This window comes from Elephas maximus, chromosome 27 (assembly GCF_024166365.1).
Source record: "Elephas maximus indicus isolate mEleMax1 chromosome 27, mEleMax1 primary haplotype, whole genome shotgun sequence".
Taxonomy (NCBI): Eukaryota; Metazoa; Chordata; class Mammalia; order Proboscidea; family Elephantidae; genus Elephas; species Elephas maximus.
In genome coordinates this window covers 36,634,350-36,653,505 of record NC_064845.1, presented here as the reverse complement: position 1 = coordinate 36,653,505, position 19,156 = coordinate 36,634,350, and the positions used below count along the sequence as shown (strand labels likewise).

Sequence of the window (19,156 nt, the reverse complement as noted above, 5' to 3'; positions counted from 1 at the left end):
TATTTTTAAAATGGCATCTGCTACTGGGAAACCCTGGTGGCATAGTAGTTAAGTGCTATGGCTGCTAACCAAAAGGTAGGCAGTTCGAATCTGCCAGGTGCTTCTTGGAAACTCTACAGGGCAGTTCTACTCTCTCCTATAGGGCCACCATGAGTCGGAATCAATTTGACGGCAGTGGTTTCGGCTTTTGGTTATCTGCTACAGCAGAATAATATCAAGCATTATTAAAAAAAAAGATTGCATGGTGTGGATAGAATAAAACATTCTAACCATGCACTGGTAAGAGTGAAAGAGGGAGCTGATAGATAAGTGGGTAATTCTGGAAGTAGCCATAATGTGACATGAATAGCCCATTTAAAGGGTTTCTCAAAATCAACAGTAAAATCAGGTGTGGATTTATAATCTAATACTGGCACAGCAAAAGGATCAGTATGATCTTGTGTAGACTAAGGGCAAGAGTGATGCATCCAGCCTTCAGTTAAATTGTAAGCACTGGCTACTGATTGAATTAATTTGACAAAAGCATTTTCTTGCCAAGTAATAGAAAAAGGAAACAATAAGGAGATTAAAACAGTACTGGGAATCACGATTAGAACACATATACCAAAAAGGAATAACACCACAAACATCCTGAAAAAATAACTGTGCTTATAATTACCAAGTAAACCCTTGTGGTATAGTGGTTAAGGTTTGGCTGCTAATCAAAAGGTCTGCAGTTCAAATCCACCAAGTGCTCCTTGGAAACCCTATGGTACAGTTCTACTCTGTCCTATAGGGTCACTATGAGTCAGAATTTGCTTGACAGCAATGAGTTTGGTTTTTTTAGTTTTGGTTATAATTATCAAACTAAGTCCAAAATCTCCAAAAGTTGCATAAATGTTTACCAAAAAACAATTCTTAAGTATACAACAGATACAGAATAGCTAAAGCTAGAAAGATAGCAGTATAACAAAGTCTGAAGGTCTTAGCCACTTCCATGTTCCAGTTCCATGACCTGGAACTCTTGCAGTTGTCCACTCTTGCAGTTGTCTACTTCATGTTCAAACACCAAGTGAATATCACTTTGAGTTCTTCTGTGGCTTCTAATCCAAACAGGTGCTATAGGTTTTTTCAGTTGAGATAAATGGATCAACTCCTTAACTCCTTGTAATTTGGCCACACAAGGATTAATTAGGAGGACTAGATATGGACCTTTCCAACAAGGCTCAGGTGAATACTTTAATTGGTGCCTCTTCCAATAAACATAGTTGCCAGGTGCAAAAGGAGGCATTGTGAGACATTCGGTACCTCTTCCATCAAGTGCTTCTTTGAGGAGCACACTCCTTGGCAAAATAAATTAAGACCTGGCAATATTTTAATAAATTGGCTTGGATCAAATTTGAATCAGCAGCCCCCAATATATAAGAAAAATTCATTGGCTGGCCTGAAATTATCTTATAAGGGGTCAATTCATGAGGGCCAGGTCAGCCCCCTTGAAGATGAAAGTTTTGCCAGTTAGGTCTTTATGATACCATTGTTCCATTCCACAAATCCAGAGGACTGAGGGTGGTAAGGACAATGGAGCTGGTGAAAAATAGGAAATATTCTACAAATACAGTGATCACTTGTCCAGTAAAGTGGATACCTCAATCACTGCAAAGGCTGGTTGGAGCCCCCCAAGTGGGAAACATATTTTCCAGCAATTTCTTAGGCACAAAAGTTGCTATAGCTTGGTGATGGGGAAAATTTTCTACCCAATGTGAATATCTGCAAATCATGACTAAAACATATTTATAACCACTGGAAGAAATTAGTTGAATAAAATCCACCTGCCATTCGAGGTTAGGGCCTATTAGCAGGGGGTATCTCCCAGGAGATACCCTGAGGATGGGGGTAACTCCCTGGTGAGGGTTGGTAGATTTTACTTGGGTTATACTAAGAACAAACAGAGCACTGCCTCATTACTTGATCTGAAGCCTTCCAAAATTGTCCCAAAAAATATTTATGTAAAATTCCCATTGTCTTGTCCCTGCCCAAATGATCCTTCACATGAAAGGTCATGAACAAAGGGATGTGTAAGTCCTTGAAGTTTACTGGTTTTGACTCTTGCCCTTCCCAAAGTGAAGCAATCTTAATAATTTTACAACCCTTCTTTCATGGATTGCCTTGTGTCCCCCAAAAATATGTGTATCAACTTGGCCACGCCATGTTACCCAGTATTGTGTCACTGTCCACCATTTTGTCATCTGATGTGATTTTCCTGTGTGTTGTAAATCCTATCGCTATGATGTTAATGAGATGGGATTAGTAGCAATAATGTTAATGAGGTAGGACTCAATATACTAGATTGTATCTTAAACCATTCTCTTTTGAGATATAAGAGAAAAGTGAGCAGAGAGACATAGGGACCTCATACCACCCAGAAGCTGCACCAGGAGCAGGACACGTCCTTTGGACCTGAGGTTTCTGCACTGAGAGGCTCCTAGACCAAGGGGAGATTGATGACAAAGGCCTTCCTCCAGAGCCGACAGAGAGAGAAAGCCATTGCCTGGAGCTGGCACCCTGAATTCAGTCTTCTAGCTTCCTAGACTGTGAGAGAATAACTCTCTTTGTTAAAACCATCTACTTGTGGTATTTCTGTTACAGCAGCCCTTGATAACCAAGACAGAATTTGGTACCAGGAGTGGGGTGCTGCTCTAACGGTTACCTAAAATGTGGAAGTAGTTTTGAAACTGAATGAATAGAGGCTGGAAGAGTTTTAAAGTGCCTAATAGTAGAACCCTAGATTGCCTTGAAGAGAGTGTTGGTGGAATTACAGACATCGAAGACAATTCGGGTGAGGACTCAGAAGGAAGTGAGGAGAGCTATTACACTGGAGATAGAGCAGACGGTGAGAAGCAGCTGCAGAGAACTGGCAGCACCAGAACCAGGAGAACAGCACAAGACAGCACTGGAGCCAACCCATGGAGTGAGAGTTCTGACTGACTTTCCACAGGAGGCTTCCTGGTGGAGTGGGATGCCCTCAGGCACTTATCAGTGGAGCTACACTTGCCGACCCGTGAAGCGAGAGAGCTGAGTGCCTTCTGGCCTAAGTTTACTGGTGGAGCGGGGTATCTCCAGGTACCTATTCGTGGAGCTAAAGGGCTTTGGAACGCTTGCCCCAGCAGGGCAGATGTCGGTGGTGAGGCCTGAAGCGCCGAGAGACTAAGAAATCAGGAAGCAGACGCTGAAGAGGCAAGGAACAGAGGAAGCTAAGCTGCTTCATTCTCAAAGGGTATGGCCACGACCTCTGGGGTCTCAAACGGGGGAGCCATGATCTCTGGAGTTTCTACAGATGGAGTTGCCACACAGATGGACTAGAAGAATGGTGAACCTAAAGCTGAAGGAGCAGAGTTGCCATTCCAGGGCTGAGTGGCCTCTACTCAGAATTGGGATGGTGTAGCCAATACCTAGAGCCTGGAAGGCAAGGCCATTGTTTGGATGGTCTCAGAGAAAAAGGATTATTTTCAAGCCTTGAGGGCTAATGCAATGTGTTCTACTGATGTTCTTTCCTTCCAATTTCTCCCATCTGTAATGGAAATGTCTAGCTTGCTCATGTTCCACCAGTGTGCTTTGGAAGCAGATAACTTGTATTTCACAGATGAAGAGGAATTTTTGGATTTGGGGCTTGAAGTTGAATTAAGACTTTTCCTATGATATAATGGGGTGAATGTGTTTTACATGCAGCAAGGACATGAATTTGGGGGGGCTAAAGGCTGGGATGTCATGGATTTAATTTATCCCCCCAAAATATGTGTATCAATTTGGCTAGGCCATGATTCCCAGTATTGTGTGAATTCCCACCATTTTGTCATCTGATGTGATTTTCCTATGTGTTGTAAATACTATCTCTATGATGTTAATGAGATGGGATTAGTAGCAGTTATGTTAATAAGGCAAGACTCAATCTACAAGATTATGTTGTGTTTTAAGCCAATATCTTTTGAGATATAAAAGAGATGAGTGAGCAGAGAGATATAGGGACATCCTACCACCAAGAAAGCAGTGTTGGGAATAGAGCACATCATTTGGACTCTAGGTTCCTGCACTGAGAAGCTCCTAGACCAAGGCACGATGATGACGAGGATCTTCCTCCAGAGCCAACAGAGATAAAAAGGCATTGCCCGGAGCTCACACCCAGAAATCAGACTTCTAGCCTCCTAGGCTGTGAGAGAATAAACTTCTCTTTGTTAAAGCCATCTACTTGTTGTGTTTCTGTTATAGCAGCACTAGATAACTAAGACACCTCCCCTTACATTGTTCCCTCTCATCATCAGGAGCGTTAGCCTGATGGGTAGTCAAGACATGCCAAACAGCAGTTTTTTGTCTACACGCTTCAGTTAGTAAGTTGGTGGGTGTATCTGGAGGACAGTTGCTGCAAAGGCGACATTTGTTATGAACAGAGGAGTTGTTGGGACAGTGTCGGTAAGAAGGGCTGTAAATGTGCGAGCCATAAGGACTCAGAATCATAAAGGTTCTTGTCCTGTAAGACACTGTGGAGCTAAAAGATGCTATGTGGTTGGCAGTGGACTCGAAATGTCCCCCAAAAAGGATTCCAAGAAATCAATGAAGCTTTCACAAGCATATCGATCATCTCGATTAAACAGGTTCAGAGCAACTGGACAGGAAGGCAAGGAGGCAAAACAGGTCTGTCCACAGGACCAGTCCACAAGCATATGTAACACTCACTACATGCCCAGTCCTGAACCTCTTCCTCAGAGGCCAACTGCTGATATTTACTAGGATACCAAGAAATCAGGAAAACTGGAAATATCAAGAATGTTTGGGTTAAGTTTTGCCAGGCCCAACTTTACTTGATTTATCTTTCTTGAGATATCAGACTTCAAAAAACTGCAAGAAGACCCTTATTTTATTTCCCTTATTCCCTCATTTACGTTCTGATGGCAACTGAGGCTGTCATAAGCAGGAGGTAATTGGGAGGCAGCCTGTCTGGTAGCTGCGTCAGCTAAAATATTCCCTTTAATTTCTTTGGTCTGGGGAATATTTTTAGGTTGTGTGCCTTCCTTTTTGCAATAATAGTAAATGCCAGGAACTCCTGATTGGGAAACTCTGGGTCTATTCCCAAACCAGGGTTTGAATCCTTTATTACAACCTGGAGATTGTACTTGTTGTAAATATAATGCCATTAATTTATTCTGCCAAGTTTTAAGCTTTTGGTCCAATTTCTTAGCTCTTCATTCTAAGGTTTGGGCTAATTTATAAAAAGAAAATAAGCCAAGGTCAATTCTGAAGTGTCAGTATTTCCCAGTTTAATTGATGATGTTTAACTGAATTGGCCAGTTTGGTGTGGAGTCCTCCAAAAAAATAGAATTAAAAGAGATCTGGCTCTAGCATCTTCTAAATTTAACACTAATGATCCATAAAAAGTTTAGCTAAATAATCCCTATAGTTATAAATTTTTTCACCTTTATCCTGCTTACAAGCTTGAGTCTTAGCCCAATTTATATCGTGGGCAAAAACCTCTGGGAAACATTCGCTAGATTTGCAACAATAGCTTTAGTCTAAGTTAGTAATTCTAGACCTGGGACATTAGATTGTATAGCTAAATATTTTCTATTTAGCTTCTTCTATCCACCTTTGATGGAGCCCTGGTGGCGCAGTGGCTAAGAGATTGGCTGGTAGCCAAAAGGTTGGTAGTTTGAATCTATGAGCCACCCCTTGGAAACCCTATGGGGCAGTTCTACTCTGTGTTTTAGTTGGCTATGAATCGGAATTGACTCGATGGCAATGGGTTTGGTTTTTTTTGGATCCACTTTTGAGCATCCCCAGGTTCTAGTAGCATGTTTAATAGATTATATAAATCTGCTGGTCCAGGTTCTGAAGTTTCTGACAAAATCTTAAACTGACAAAACTTTTGATGATCTTCGCAAGGCTGAAGAAATTCTTTAAAAATGGCATGAGGTTTTGCTTTAGTCCAGAGGGCAAAAGAAACCTCAGGAGGTCTTTCCCCTGCCTTTGGATATTTTATTTTTAAAGGCATCTTAATTACTGCTTTAGTCTCTCCTGTAGCTACTAGTTTGGTTTCTTTTGAAGATACCCAGGGGTAAGAAGGAAGTTCACACCTAGTATTGTCAGGACAAGAAGGTATAGATGGGTACAGAGAAGCAGCCTCCAGAGGAAAAGACGGAGGAGGAGAAAATGCTGTAGTGGCAGTAGAGTTTTGGCATTACAATTCTTTAATTTGTTTTCCTTGCCTGAACACTGTATCTTGCAGTAGGCAAAACTACAATCATTTTGTCTCTTGGAAGCTTCCAAAAACCAATTAAAATAGGGTTCCCACTGGTTCTGATTGGCCCAAGAGCCTTTAGCCTCTAACTTGCTGCACAGAAAAGTTAATTTAGTGAGTTCAAAACTCCCCTAACTTGGCCAGGGATTTTCTGGCTTTTCTCTATAAGCACATTCAACCACCCAAAATATTGAACTGAGCTAGGGTCATAGTTTTTAAAAAAAAAAAAAAATTTTTTTTTTTTTTTTTTTAAGCGGTGGGAGTCCCAGAAGGAGGTCTGTTATGGTCTTTGGAGGTGGTATTCCACATCTTACTAAAAACTTCTATGTTCCAGCAACCAAAGGGTGTGCTAAGCCTGATTCACCTTTAGAGAAACAAAAGGAAAAGGTTTGTACAGGGAGTTACACTTTTCTTCCACTAGATGGTGGACTTGTTATGCTCAAGAATTCTACAAAATGTCTAGGCCACGAAAAGAAAGAAGTGACCAAAAGCTCAAAAGGTACACTGAGAACTTCAGCACCTTCAGGGTTTGAAAAAAATCTCACAGTATTTTGCTGTGGTTGAGGTGTGCTGTCTTGTTGTATTTAAGAGGTTGGCCTGTGCCTTTATTTTTTTAATTTATTTTTCAGCTTGTAAGACCTGAAAGCACCCTAGTAGACAGTCATTCAAACCAGGAATTAGACTGTAAATGAGAACAAATGGGCAACACCTGCCCAAAACCAAAGAAGAGAAGGCAGGAAGGGACAGAAAAACAGGATAAATGGACACAGGAAACCGAAGGTGGAGAAGGGGACAGTGTTGACACATTTTGTGGGTTGCGCCAATGTCACAAAACAATTTGTGTATAAATAGTTGAATAAGAAACTAATTTGCTCTGTAAACTTTCACCTAAGGTGCACATGCACAGGAACACACACACAAACCAAAACTCACGAATTAGAAATAGGCAAACAGAAAACAAAAGAAAGCTGAGGGTGAATACACTTAACAGGGTACAGCCAGTGAGCGGCAACTTTGTAACATCCAAACTGTAGTTGAAAACACAAACCTCCAACAAAATTGTTCAGTAGCAAATGAGACAGTGAAAGCAGAGAAATGGCTTTGATAAATCCCAAAGAGCCATGCCAAAATACTTGGGGCTCACTTTTGGGAGCGCTCACCTCTGGACAGGTCCCAAGGGGTCTGAGAAAGCAGGAGGGCACAAGGGGCCCTTGTCAGTGCCTGACTCTGGTTTTTCAGCTCCTCCTGCTCCATTGGGGAAGACATCACCCAATCCTGCCAAGACTCTGCCAAATGTTGTAGTGAAAAGATTCTCCAACTCTGTTACAGTTAAATAAAAGACTTTTATTGAAGCCAATATGTCATTCAAATGGAGATTGTGAAAGCCTCAGAGTTTGAAGCTCAAGGATCCAAGGGGGGGGGGTGCAAATCACACATAGTTATAGTGCAGTAGGAGCAGATACAAAACCTAACATTCTGATTGGTTTACAGTGACTGAGGTCCGTCAATGGTGAGACAAAGCAGAGCATGATTTTTAACATTACTGGTTACATTCATACAGCTGGAATACATTGGCTAAAGGACAAAATTGCAAGTTATGTGTTCGCAGGGGGAGTGTCAGGACCATCACAAAACCATGACATGATGTTGGCATAACAGATACTGTCAGGTATAGGTTGTTAAACATTACCTCACTCACCAAAAAAAGACCAAACCCATTGCTACCAAGTTGATACTGACTCATAACGACCCTACAGGACAGAGTAGAACTGCCCGCGTAGGGTTTCCAAGGGGTGCCTGGTGGACTTGAACTGCCGACCTTTTCGTTAGCAGCGGTAGCTCTTAACCACTACGCCACCGGGGTTTCCAAGAGATCTAACACAAAGCTTTTCGATAAGGTTTGGTTACAGACCTCAGGACAGGTAGTATCCACACTCTTAGCCTGACCACAAAGAAAAGAATTTCTTAATGACAGGGCTGGTTCCTAAGCAACAGGGTTTGAACCTAAGTGAAAGGTTATACTGAGCCTTAGCATTAGTTCAGCCATTTTACTTTAGGTCAGGTGCCTCTTTTGATCTTATGTCCCACATCATGCTTTAGGTTGTTAAGTGAATACGAGTTGAAGACTGTATGTTTTCTTGATGTTTTCTATAATTAGTATATACCACCCGTTTATCCTATCAATCCTTCTTACCTTAAATTCTTATGCCTGATATTAATGCTATTTACATAGCAATCTTTTGGTTAGTATTTTCTTGGTATATAGTTTTTTTTTAAACCCTTACCCCAGAAGTTTTTGGCAATATAACTATATATCTTGCAAACAGCACATAGGTGGATTTTCGTTTTAATCTATCCCTGGATTTTTTTTTCTTTAATACACAAGTCTAATTAATTTATAGGTATTGTGATTAATACACTTGGACTTCTTTCTACAATCTTATTTGGATTTTCCTGTTTCCCATGCTTTTAATTTGCTTCTATTTTTCTTCTTTCTTACCTGCTAATCAATTAAGTTTTCCCTCATTTTTTTTCTTCTGTATAAAAAAAAAAGAAAAAAAAATTTTTTTATAGGTTTGGAAATAATACATTCTATTTTTCTTATTTTGCTGAATACTCTTAAGTATTTAGCATGCATATCAGTAATGAAAAGTACCTGAGTGGCACGAACAGTTTGCACTTGACTACTAACCTAAGTCACCCAGTGGCCCTGTGGAAGAAAGGCCCGGTGGTATCCTTACATAAAAATTACAGCCCAGAAAACCCTGCAGAGCAGTTCTAGACTGTAACACTTGCGGTTGCCGTGAGACACGGGCTGACTCAATGGCAACTAACAATAATATCAGTAATGAACTCCTGTCATCTTCAGGACTGCCATAATCATTTAAACAGCCTTTCTGTATTTGGGTTATTGATCCCACCTCTCTAGTATAGAAGGCAGAACTCAAATTTTCTGCCTTCCTTGCAGCTAGGCTGCAGACCTGTAACTTAGTCTCTGCTAACTAGAAGCACCGGTGGGAGTAAGCGATGTAAGCTATGCAACTATGCCTTCAGCTTCCATTTTCCTGGTAGAGGCAGAGGAATTCAGCTCATGGTGGCAGCAGTGGTTGCAAGATTAAGTTCCTGATGCAGAATTGACACTGATGCTGACAACAGAAGCCAACGAAGAAAAGTTGAGCTCCTGGATTTTGGTGTTCCCTGGGGGCAGCAGCAGTTTCTTTATCACGCTCATTCTGTTGCATGGTTTAGGGCACTCCTAGGACCTTAGCCCAAACCTTTTTTTTTTTCCCTAACCCTCCTAATGACTCTGAGAGCTGCTGCACAGAATTTTAAGAAATTCCTCCACGGATTCCATTAATTGCAACAAAGAACCTTAACTATAATAACTTGTTAAAATCAAAAGTTAAGGAATATTTTGCTCCTTCTTCTGAATAAAAGGAGTCAAGAATGTTTTAATTCAGAACTCCTTCCTGCTATCATCTACCATATTTTTAATGACTAAAAAAAAATTTTTTTTTTTAATACATTAATTTCACCTTGTTTTTACATTCTAAAATACTGACACTTAAAAAACAATAATACTTATTTGGATTAACCAGGATATTTGCTAATTTAGTGGTTCACCCTTTCTTCTCCCATCTCACTCATTCCTTTAGGGTTCAGTTTTTTTTTCTGGTTTAAGTATATCCTTTAATATTTCTTTCAGTGAGGGACTGTGAGTCCCAAATGTGAAAATGTATTTTGTCCTTCCTTTTGAAAGATAGCTTAGCTAGGTATGGAATTTAGTTTCTCAGTTCTGGTTTCTCAACACTTTGAAGATACCTTCCATCTTCTGTCACCTATTTTTGCTGATAAGTCTGATGACATGTCCCTGTCTTTCCTTTTAGGGTAAGTTGAAGTTTTTCAGTGGTAATTTTTAACATTTTCTTATTGTGTTTGGTATCCTGTAGTTTCACTGTTATGTGTAGGTCTCAGTTTTTACAATTTATTCTGCCTGAGATTTACTGTCTACCTTTGATCTGATGACTCATGTTTTTCTTCAAGTCTGAAAAACTCTCAGCCATGATCTCTATGAATAGTGCCTCTTCTTCACTTTCTATTTTCTTTCCAATGAAACTCTTTTAGATGTATGTTGGATCTTCTAATTTTATCTTTTAAGCCTCTAAACTTACTTTCAATTTATCTCCTTGTATTTCTTTGCTGCTTTGGCAGTCTATTATATACATTTTCAGAGTGTTTCAGACTCTTTATAAAGCTCATTTTTATAAGACAGGTAGAGGATCAGTGAACAAAAGGAAGACCCTCAACAATATGGATTGACACAGTGGCTGCAACGATGGGCTTAAACTTAGCAACAATTGTGAAGATGGTACAGGGCTGGGCAGTGTTTCATTCAGTTGTACACAGGGCTGCTATGAGTAGGAACTGACTCGACCACACCTAACAACAACAATGGGGATTATCTGGCTGAAAGACATCAGTAGTTGCCTATTTCCTACTTTATTAGCTACTCTTCTTGGCTTCCAAGGCCCTCATGAATCCAGGCCTGCCATTTACTAGCTGGGTAACTCTGGGCACACTTCTGAGGCTATTGAAAACTGAAATGAGATAAAGGATATACAGTGCAGAACAAGTACCTGACATGTAGTAGTATCCAAAAACCTACTGCCATCAAGTAGATTCTGACTTACAGTGACGCTATAGGACAGAGTACAACTGCCCCATAGGGTTTCTTAGCTTGTAATCTTTACGGAAGCAGACTGCCACATCTTTCTCCCCTGGGGCGGTTGGTGAGTTTGAACTGCTGAACTTTAGGTTAGTACCCAAGCCCTTAACCACTGTACCACCGGGGCTCCTTATGTAGTAGTATCCAAAACAAACCAAACCCATGGCCACTGAGTTAATCCCGACTCACAGTGACCTACACGACAGAGCAGAACTGCCCTGTAGAGCTTCCAAGGAGTGCCTGGTGGATTTGAACTGGCAGCCTTTTGGTTAGCAGCTGTAGCCACCACTATGCCACGAGGGTTTCCATGTAGTAGTAAATAAGATTTGTTGTGGCTATCCAGCTCACAGCAATTCTGTATGAAATCTGTCCTCCCACCATTTTAGACACGACTTCTGCATAGAAACTGTCATCAATTCCAAGACCTTGCTTCTTTGGCTGTAGTGATTGGCTAAGGCGTGGTCACATGACTGCAACCCAACCAGTTAATCATTCCTTTCTTCTGTGCAGTGGGTGATGGATTAGAACCCCTGACCTTTCAGTTAGCAGCCCAGTGCTTAACCACTGTGCCATCAGGACTCCTCTCCAAATCTGAGGCCAGGAATATTGGCTTTTTTCCTTTAGCATTGCAGAGTACTTAAAATGTGTTAGTAGAGGTCTTGGTTGTAGTAAAGGAGAATGAAAGTGACCTGCAGAAAAGAGGAGGGAGGTAAGGGTGGCAGACGGAGGGATTACTGACAACATTCAAGTTTCTAGTTTCACTAGCTTTGATGATAAGGGACATTACTTTCAGTATTATAAATTTCTTTTTTGTTTTTATAGTGCTTTAGGTGAAAGTTTACAGCTCAAATTAATTTCTCATACAAAAATTTATACACATATTGCTATGGGACCCTAGTTGCAACCCCTAAAATGTGGCAGCACACTCCCCCTTTCCACCCCGCATTTCCAGTGTCCATTCGACCAGCTCCTATCCCCTTCTTTCTTCTCATCCTGCCTCTGTACAAGAGCTATCCATTTAGTCTTGTGTATCTACTTGCACTAAGAAGCATTCTTCATGAGCATTATTTTGTTTTATAGTCCATCAATTCTTTGTCTGAAAAGTTGGCCTAGAGAATGGTTTTACTTCTAGGTTAACAGAAGGCCCGGGGGCCATGTCTTTGGGGGTTCCTCTAGTCTCAGCCAGACCATTAAGTCTGGTCTTTTTACGTGAATTTGAGTTCTGCACCACATTTTTCTCTTGCTCTGTCAGGGACTCTCTGTTATATTCCCTCTCAGGGTGGTCGTTGGTGTTCTTCTGGTCTCAGGCCAATGGAGTCTCTGGTTTATGTGGCCCTTTTGTCTCTTGGGTTAATATTTTTCTTGTTTCTTTGGTGTTCTTCATTCTCCTTTGCTCCAGGTGGGTTGGGACCAACTGATGCCTCTGAGATGGCCTCTTGCAAGCTTTTAAGGCCCCAGATGCCACTCCCCAAAGTGGGATGCAGAATATTTTCTTAATAAACTTTGTTATGCCAATTGACCTAGATGTCCCCTGAAACCATGGTGCCCAGACCCCTGTCCCTGCTACTCTGTTCCTCGAAGTGTTTGGTTGTGTTCAGGAAACTTATTAGCTTTTGGTTTAGTCCCGTTGTGCCGACTTCCCTTGTATTGTATATTGTCCTTTCCTTCACCTAAGATAATTCTTTTCTACTATCTAGGTAGTGAATTCCCCTCTTCCTCCCTCCCCACCCTTGTAATCATCAAAGAATGTTTCTTCTGTTTGACGTTTTTCTTGAGTTCTTATAATAGTGGTCTCACACAATATTTTTCCTTTTCTGACTAATTTCACTCAGCATGATGCCTTCCAGATTCATCCATGTCATTGAGATATTTTTCACACTCATCATTGTTCTTTATCGTTGCACTGAATTCCACTGTGCGTATATACCATAACTTGTTTATCCATTCATCTGTTTATGAGCACCTAGGTTGTTTCCATCTTTTTGCTATCATGAACCGTGCTGCAATGAACATGGGTGTGCATATATCTGTTCATGTAAAGGCTCTTATTTTTCTAGGATATATTCCAAGAAGTGGGATTGCTGGATCGTATGGTACTTCTATTTCTAGCTTTTTAAGGAAGAACCAAATCGAATTCCAAAGCGGCCATACCATGTTACATTCCCAACAGTAGTGTATAAGTGGCCCTATTTCTCCACAACATCTCCAACATTTATCTTGAGCTTTTTGGATTAATGTTAGCCTTGTTGGGTTGAGATGGTATCTCATTGCAGTTTTGGTTTACATTTCTCTAATGGCTAGTGATCATGAGCATTTCCTCATGTATCTGTTAGCTGCCTGAATGCCCTCTTTGGCGAAGTGCCTGTTCATATCCTTTGCTCATTTTTAAACTGGATTATTTGTCTTTTTGTTGTTGAGGTTTTGCAGTATCTTGTATATTTTATAGATTAGACCCTGATGAGATATATAGTAGATGAAAATTTTTTCCTAGTCTGTAGGCTGTCTTTTTACTCTTTTGGTGGAGTCTTTTGATGAGCATCAGTTTTTGGTTTTTAGGAGTGCTCCCAGTTATCTAGTTTCTCTTCTGGTGTTTGTGCACTGTTAGTTATGGTTTGCATTCTGTTTATGACATGTATTAGGGCTCCTAGCATTGTCTCTATTTTTTCTTCCATGATCTTCATCATTTCAGATTTTATATTTAGGTCTTTGACCCATTTTAACTTAGTTTTTGTACATGGTGTGAGGTATGGGTCTTGTTTCATTTTTTTTGCAGATGGATATGCAGTTACGCCAGCACCATATATTAAAGAGAGTGTGTCTTCCCCCTGTAATGGACTTCGGACCTTTGTCAAATATCAGATCCTCATAGGCAGATAGATTTACATCTGGGTTCTCAATTCTGTTCCATTGGTCAATTTGTCTGTCATTGTATCAGCACCAGGCTGTTTTGACTACCATGGCGATATAATAGGTTCTAAAATCAGGTATTGTGAGGCCTCCCACTTTGTTCTTCTTTTTCAGTAATGCTTTACTTATCCGGGGCCTGTTCCCTTTCCATAGGAAGTTGGTGAATCACAATCTCTTTAAAAAATGTTGTTGGAATTTGGATTGGGATTGCATTGTATCTATAGATCGCTTTGGGTAGGATTGACATTTTTATAACGGTGAGTCTTCCTATCCATGAGCAAGTTATGTTTTTCTGCTTATGTAGGTCTGTTTTGGTTTCTTGCAGTAGTGTATTGCAGTTTGCTTTGTACAAGGTCTTGTATGTCTCTGGTTAGATTTATTTCTAAATACTTTACCTTCTTGGGGACTATTGTAAATGGTATTGATTTGATGATTTCTTCTTTGAAGTTCTCTTTGTTGGTGTAGAGGAATCCAACCGATTCAGTACTGTACATTTAAACACTTCTTTAATATCTGAATATTTTATAATAAGCAGGAATAATCTTATAAAAATTTTTTAAAATATCAGAATTTGAACATGAATTTTATTTTACTGCTCAATTTCTCACATTTTTTATTCCTATGTTTCAAAAAAAAAAATGGTTATTACTCTCTTGCCAGCTATGGAAATGTAGTTGCTATAATAATAACATTAAATTTGAATAGCCCTTCAGAGTTCCCACAGCCTTTCATGTGATCTTAATTGTGTGAGATGAGCAGACCAGGTAAGGGCAGGTTTAGATTTCACAAATGGTAAAATTGAGATGCAGAGAAGTTAAATGATATTCAGAGTCAGGAAGGGTGATAACCCAGATAGGTCTTAAACATTCTCTAGCAGGGGAGTTTCGCGTTTACTATTGGTAAAGTTGTCAGATTTGGCGCATTACAAAACATTCATTAATTATTGATAATAAGGAAAATTCAGAAGAGCCCTGAAAAGTTTTATTAGATCTATTACAAAACCTACAAAAATGCATACTTGGTCCATAATTTAAATTCACGTCCTCAAAAGCACTTTCGCTCTCCCAAAAGTTAATTTTCACCATGTTCCTAATCACGTTTCCACTGTGCTTTTAAATTCTAGAACTTTAATCTAGAGAAGGGATGATTGGAGGGAATTTTTTGACTTCTAGCTAGGCATCCACAGTAGTTAACAACAGGTTTATGTATGCATGAAGCTGAATTCTTGCACCCCTTACTAAGGTAGAACGTTGTATTGGACATAGCACATGGGTAATTATTTACAAAGGTGACCTGTAATTACAAAGTGCATTGGTAGTATTATCACAACACCTTTGTTTTGCAGAACTCAAATGTTTTCATAACATTAATTCATTCACTTTCACTGAACAGATAAGGAGAGGTTGGGGGACAAATAGCATCCCTATTTTATCTGCTGGAGTTGATGAAGTAAAGGGAAAGGAGTGAAGTACTGAAGATAATACAAAGCAAGAGCAGTTGGACTTTCTTTTTAATTTTGTCATGACTGTGCATCTCACTGTTATGAGAATCCATTTTAAGTAGAAAATGTAATTTATGATGATGAATATAATTTTAGGTAGAAATTGTTTCTGTAGCATCAAGGTATGATATGTCAAAGAATACTACTAGCAGGCTTGTACTATTAATCTGTATCGTTTTTGATCTTGCAGATTCTGATATTTTCATTTTTTATGGGCCTAAAGATAAGATAAGATAAGCTTTTTGTTATAAGTGAAGCATTAAAATAAGCTGACAGTTTTGGCATAGGTCCCCTTTCCTGCAACCAGACTGCCATTAGGCTCAAATCGATCTTCTAAGTATAAAGTGTATCTGAAGAGATACAACCGATGTGGGGAAAACAGGACTTTTTAAAACCAAGTCTGAGGTCACACTTTTGTGTTCTAACCATCTGTACCTTTTATTAACCAGGGGCTGGTGCCGCCAAGGAGGTCACACACAGGCGCACAACAGTCTTCTCCCACACAATCCTGGAATGGTAACAGTGCGTGGCTGCCTAAGAAAGAGAAGCCATTTCAGAGCTCTGGGGTGGCCTGGGGAGGGGGGGGAGTGTGTGTGGGCGGGGGCAGGGTGAGGGAGTCATTCCTCTTCTCCATCCAAGGAGGATACTTATTAGAAATCTTGCACATCTTTTTTATATTTAATTGATTTCTCTCGCGTGGGAGGCAGAATACTTGCATAAGAAGAAAGGGGGAATAAAGAAAAAAAGGAAGCCTGGCAGGGGTGCTTTCGAGATGGTGACCATAGCCTTGCTTAGGATTGGGGACTGCGGGTAAAAAAAAAAAAAGCTCAGGTGTTCACAACCTGTTTGGCTGTAAAGATGCCTCCCTTCCTTCCGGAGAGCCAGCATCCCCCCTCTTCCCCAGGATTGCAGCCACCAGGCATTACCTCACACCCTTCCAGTGACTCCACCATCCTCTCCAAATCCTGGGCCTTTGTGGTGGGGGGGAGGAGAGGGGAGACAGAGGGGTCTCCATTCTACCTCGTCACACAAATAGCGGCCAGTTCGCCTCCCCCACCTCTCTCTGGCCCTGCTCACCGCCCCAGTGAGGGCAGCAGCCCCCAAAACCACCTCTCACCCCACTCCCTGGGCTCCTTCGACCCTCCCCCACCCAAGCCCAGGGGCGCATCCTCACTCTTCCTCCAAATGCGAGTCCAGCTCACCCCCCAACCCAGGCCGCTATGGGGAAGGCAGCAGCCCCCAGGTTCCCACCCCTCACGCCTGCCCATTCCCGCCCCTCACCCAGCTCCTTCATCCTCCAAAGCTGGAGGCCCATCTACACTCTACCTCCACGTGTGAATCGCGGGCCGTTACCCCCACCCCCTGTCCCCTTCAGCCCCGGGCTCCGCCCACCGCACTAGGCCGCGCGCCCAGGAGCCCGTACACCTGGCCGTCCCACCCCCGGCTCCGCCACGTTCCCGACTCCCCCGCCCAGGGCAGCCGCAGCTCGGCGCCCACCCCTCGCGGCTTCCTCCTCCCCGCCCTCTCCCCTCCGGCAGGCGGGAGGGGCCACCAGCGAGCGCAATGGCGTAGCCAATGGGCGCTCAGCTTACTCTGGCCTCTCCCCCGGGCGGCGGCCAATCGCGGCGGGCGGTGGTGGCAATATTGTGGAGTGGAGTTTGGAGCCGCTGCTGCCGCGGGCTGGAGCGGCGCTGCCGCGGGGGCTGCCAGGGTATTTCGGGAAGGGGGCGTGAGGGGGAGGAGGCGGCAGGGGCTGTGGCGGCCGCTCGGGCAGCGTGTGGAGGCGGCCGAGAAAAAGAGAAAGAAAGGAAGGAAGAGGGCGTGGAGTCCTTAGAAGGAGGAGGCGGGACCGGCCGGGCTCCTCACCTCTCGGTGGCGGCGGGCGGCCCGGGAGGCGGTGCCGCCCCCTGCCCGCGGACTCCTCAGCTCAGCCGGCCGCCGACCCGCCGGCCCCGGGCAGCTGCTGAGGCCACCGGGGTGGGAGCGGCGGGCCGGGGCGTCGGCGGAGGCTCGAGTTGGCGCGGAGGCGACCGCCATGGCGTTCCTCAAACTCCGCGACCAGGTAGGTGAGGGGCGACGGAGGGGCAGCGCTCCGACTGCGGAGGACGGGGGGTAGGGCGGGCCGGCGACGTGGGCCGCCTGGACGCCTGCCCGGCGGGCTGTGTGCGCGGGAGGCAGGGATCCCGCCTCGGGGACAGGCGCGGGCCGGGGGCTGCGGACGGTAGGGGACCCGCCTGTCAGCGCTGCCCGGGCCCGATAGAGCCCACGTGCCTCCGGGGGTCCTGCCGCCGCCTCTGGTGGCAGTCTCGAGGAAGGGGCGGGTCCCACGCTCGCCGCCTTCCAGTCGGGCGCACTATCGGGTGCGCCTCCTGTCGCCGGCCAGGTGAGGTTCAGGCCTAACAGGTGGCTTCCCGCAGGCGGGCGGGAGCGGCGCGGGCGGCCATGACCCAGGGTCACGACCTTGCTTGTTTGCCTCGCCAGATAGTTCCAGGCACATTCTTTCCTGGTTCAGAGTAGTTGATTCCGCTTAGGGACTAGTTATTCAACGTGCAGGTTGCCAGGTTTGTTTTCTTGTGACATCTTGTGCACCTTCTTGGTTCCTTTCCTTGACTTGGGAAGAGCTGGTCCAAGATTACCTGAAGTACTCTAAAAACTCGTGACTTTCTTGTCCTGAAAAAATATTTTGTGTCTAGGAGCGAAATCTCTGTTGTATCAGAACGATATGTTCACCTAAATACGTAGGTAACGAGGCTTTCAAGAGATGCAGGCGCTTGCAAAGATTTGTGTCTTTCCTTGAGGAAAAAGGAAATGTGAAATTTACTGAGTCGTAGGAAACTTATTAGTGCTGAGAACTTATTTTTGCCCTCCTCCCTCCCTTTTATGAACAAAAGATAATTGAACAGATTTGAAGGAATAGTTACTCGCATGCATTGGGAAATTATTCCATACATCAGTACCTGTTTTGCAGAACAATGGGGGAAAACTTGAAATGTGCCTTTTAATATTGTTCCTTAGTGAATGCTGTGCCTTGCGTTCTGAATCTAAATCGTGTTATGAATTCTCATTTCTTATGTGAATTTTATTTTATGTTTAGGCTGGTGGCTGAAGTTGGGTATCATTTGGTAGCAGAGGGGTCTACTTGGTCTTGACATCACCAGAACATGATACTTTGAAAAACTTCAGTCAAGTTTACGCCATTTATTTAAAATTGTAGGACTGCGCTGTCCAATATAACCACTAGCGGGGCGGGTCGGGGGAGGGGACAGAAAAAAACCTGTTACCCTGGAGTCCGTTCCGACTCATAGTGACCCTATAGGACAAAGTAGAACTGCCCCATGGGGTTTCCAAGGAGCGGGTAGTGGGTTCGTACTGCTGACCTTTTGGTTAGCATCTGTAGCTCTTACCACTGTGTCACCAGGCACTAGTCACCTGTGGCGATTAACGTTTAAATAAATTTGAAAAGTCACTTCCTCAGTCCTGCTAACCACATTTCAAGTGATGGGTAACCACATGTGAATATTAGCTATCCTTAAAAAAAAAAAAATTTTTTTTTATTGGACAGCACAGATGATAGAACATTTCTATCATCAGAGTTTTATTGCACAGCATTTTTACAGAATAGCAAGCAAAGTACAGTTGAAATAAATTAGTTTGTCTTTGGAAACCGATTCCTGTACAGTTATCTCACATTATACTCCAGGGTTGTGAAACTCAATATCTAGATTTTCGTCAGATTTTTATCATTCTAATAACTTTG

General features: G+C 42.8%; 2 protein-coding genes across 7 annotated transcripts in view; both read left to right on the top strand.

The window, feature by feature from the left end:
• Positions 1-19,156, top strand: part of LOC126068466 (uncharacterized) — a 1,054,989-nt gene that overhangs the window by 1,000,787 nt on the left and 35,046 nt on the right. The gene's annotated exons all lie outside the window — the stretch shown is intronic.
• The window catches only part of ANKRD28 (ankyrin repeat domain 28), a 222,143-nt gene continuing 220,102 nt past the window's right edge, over positions 17,116-19,156 (top strand). For 4 of the 5 annotated variants that reach the window (XM_049870972.1, XM_049870970.1, XM_049870973.1 and 1 more), the window contains exon 1: positions 17,116-17,461. In XM_049870972.1, the coding sequence (XP_049726929.1) occupies positions 17,435-17,461 (27 nt within the window). In that variant the 5' untranslated portion in view covers positions 17,116-17,434. The remainder of the gene's footprint in view (positions 17,462-19,156) is intronic. The other variant, XM_049870976.1, reaches the window with a different exon arrangement.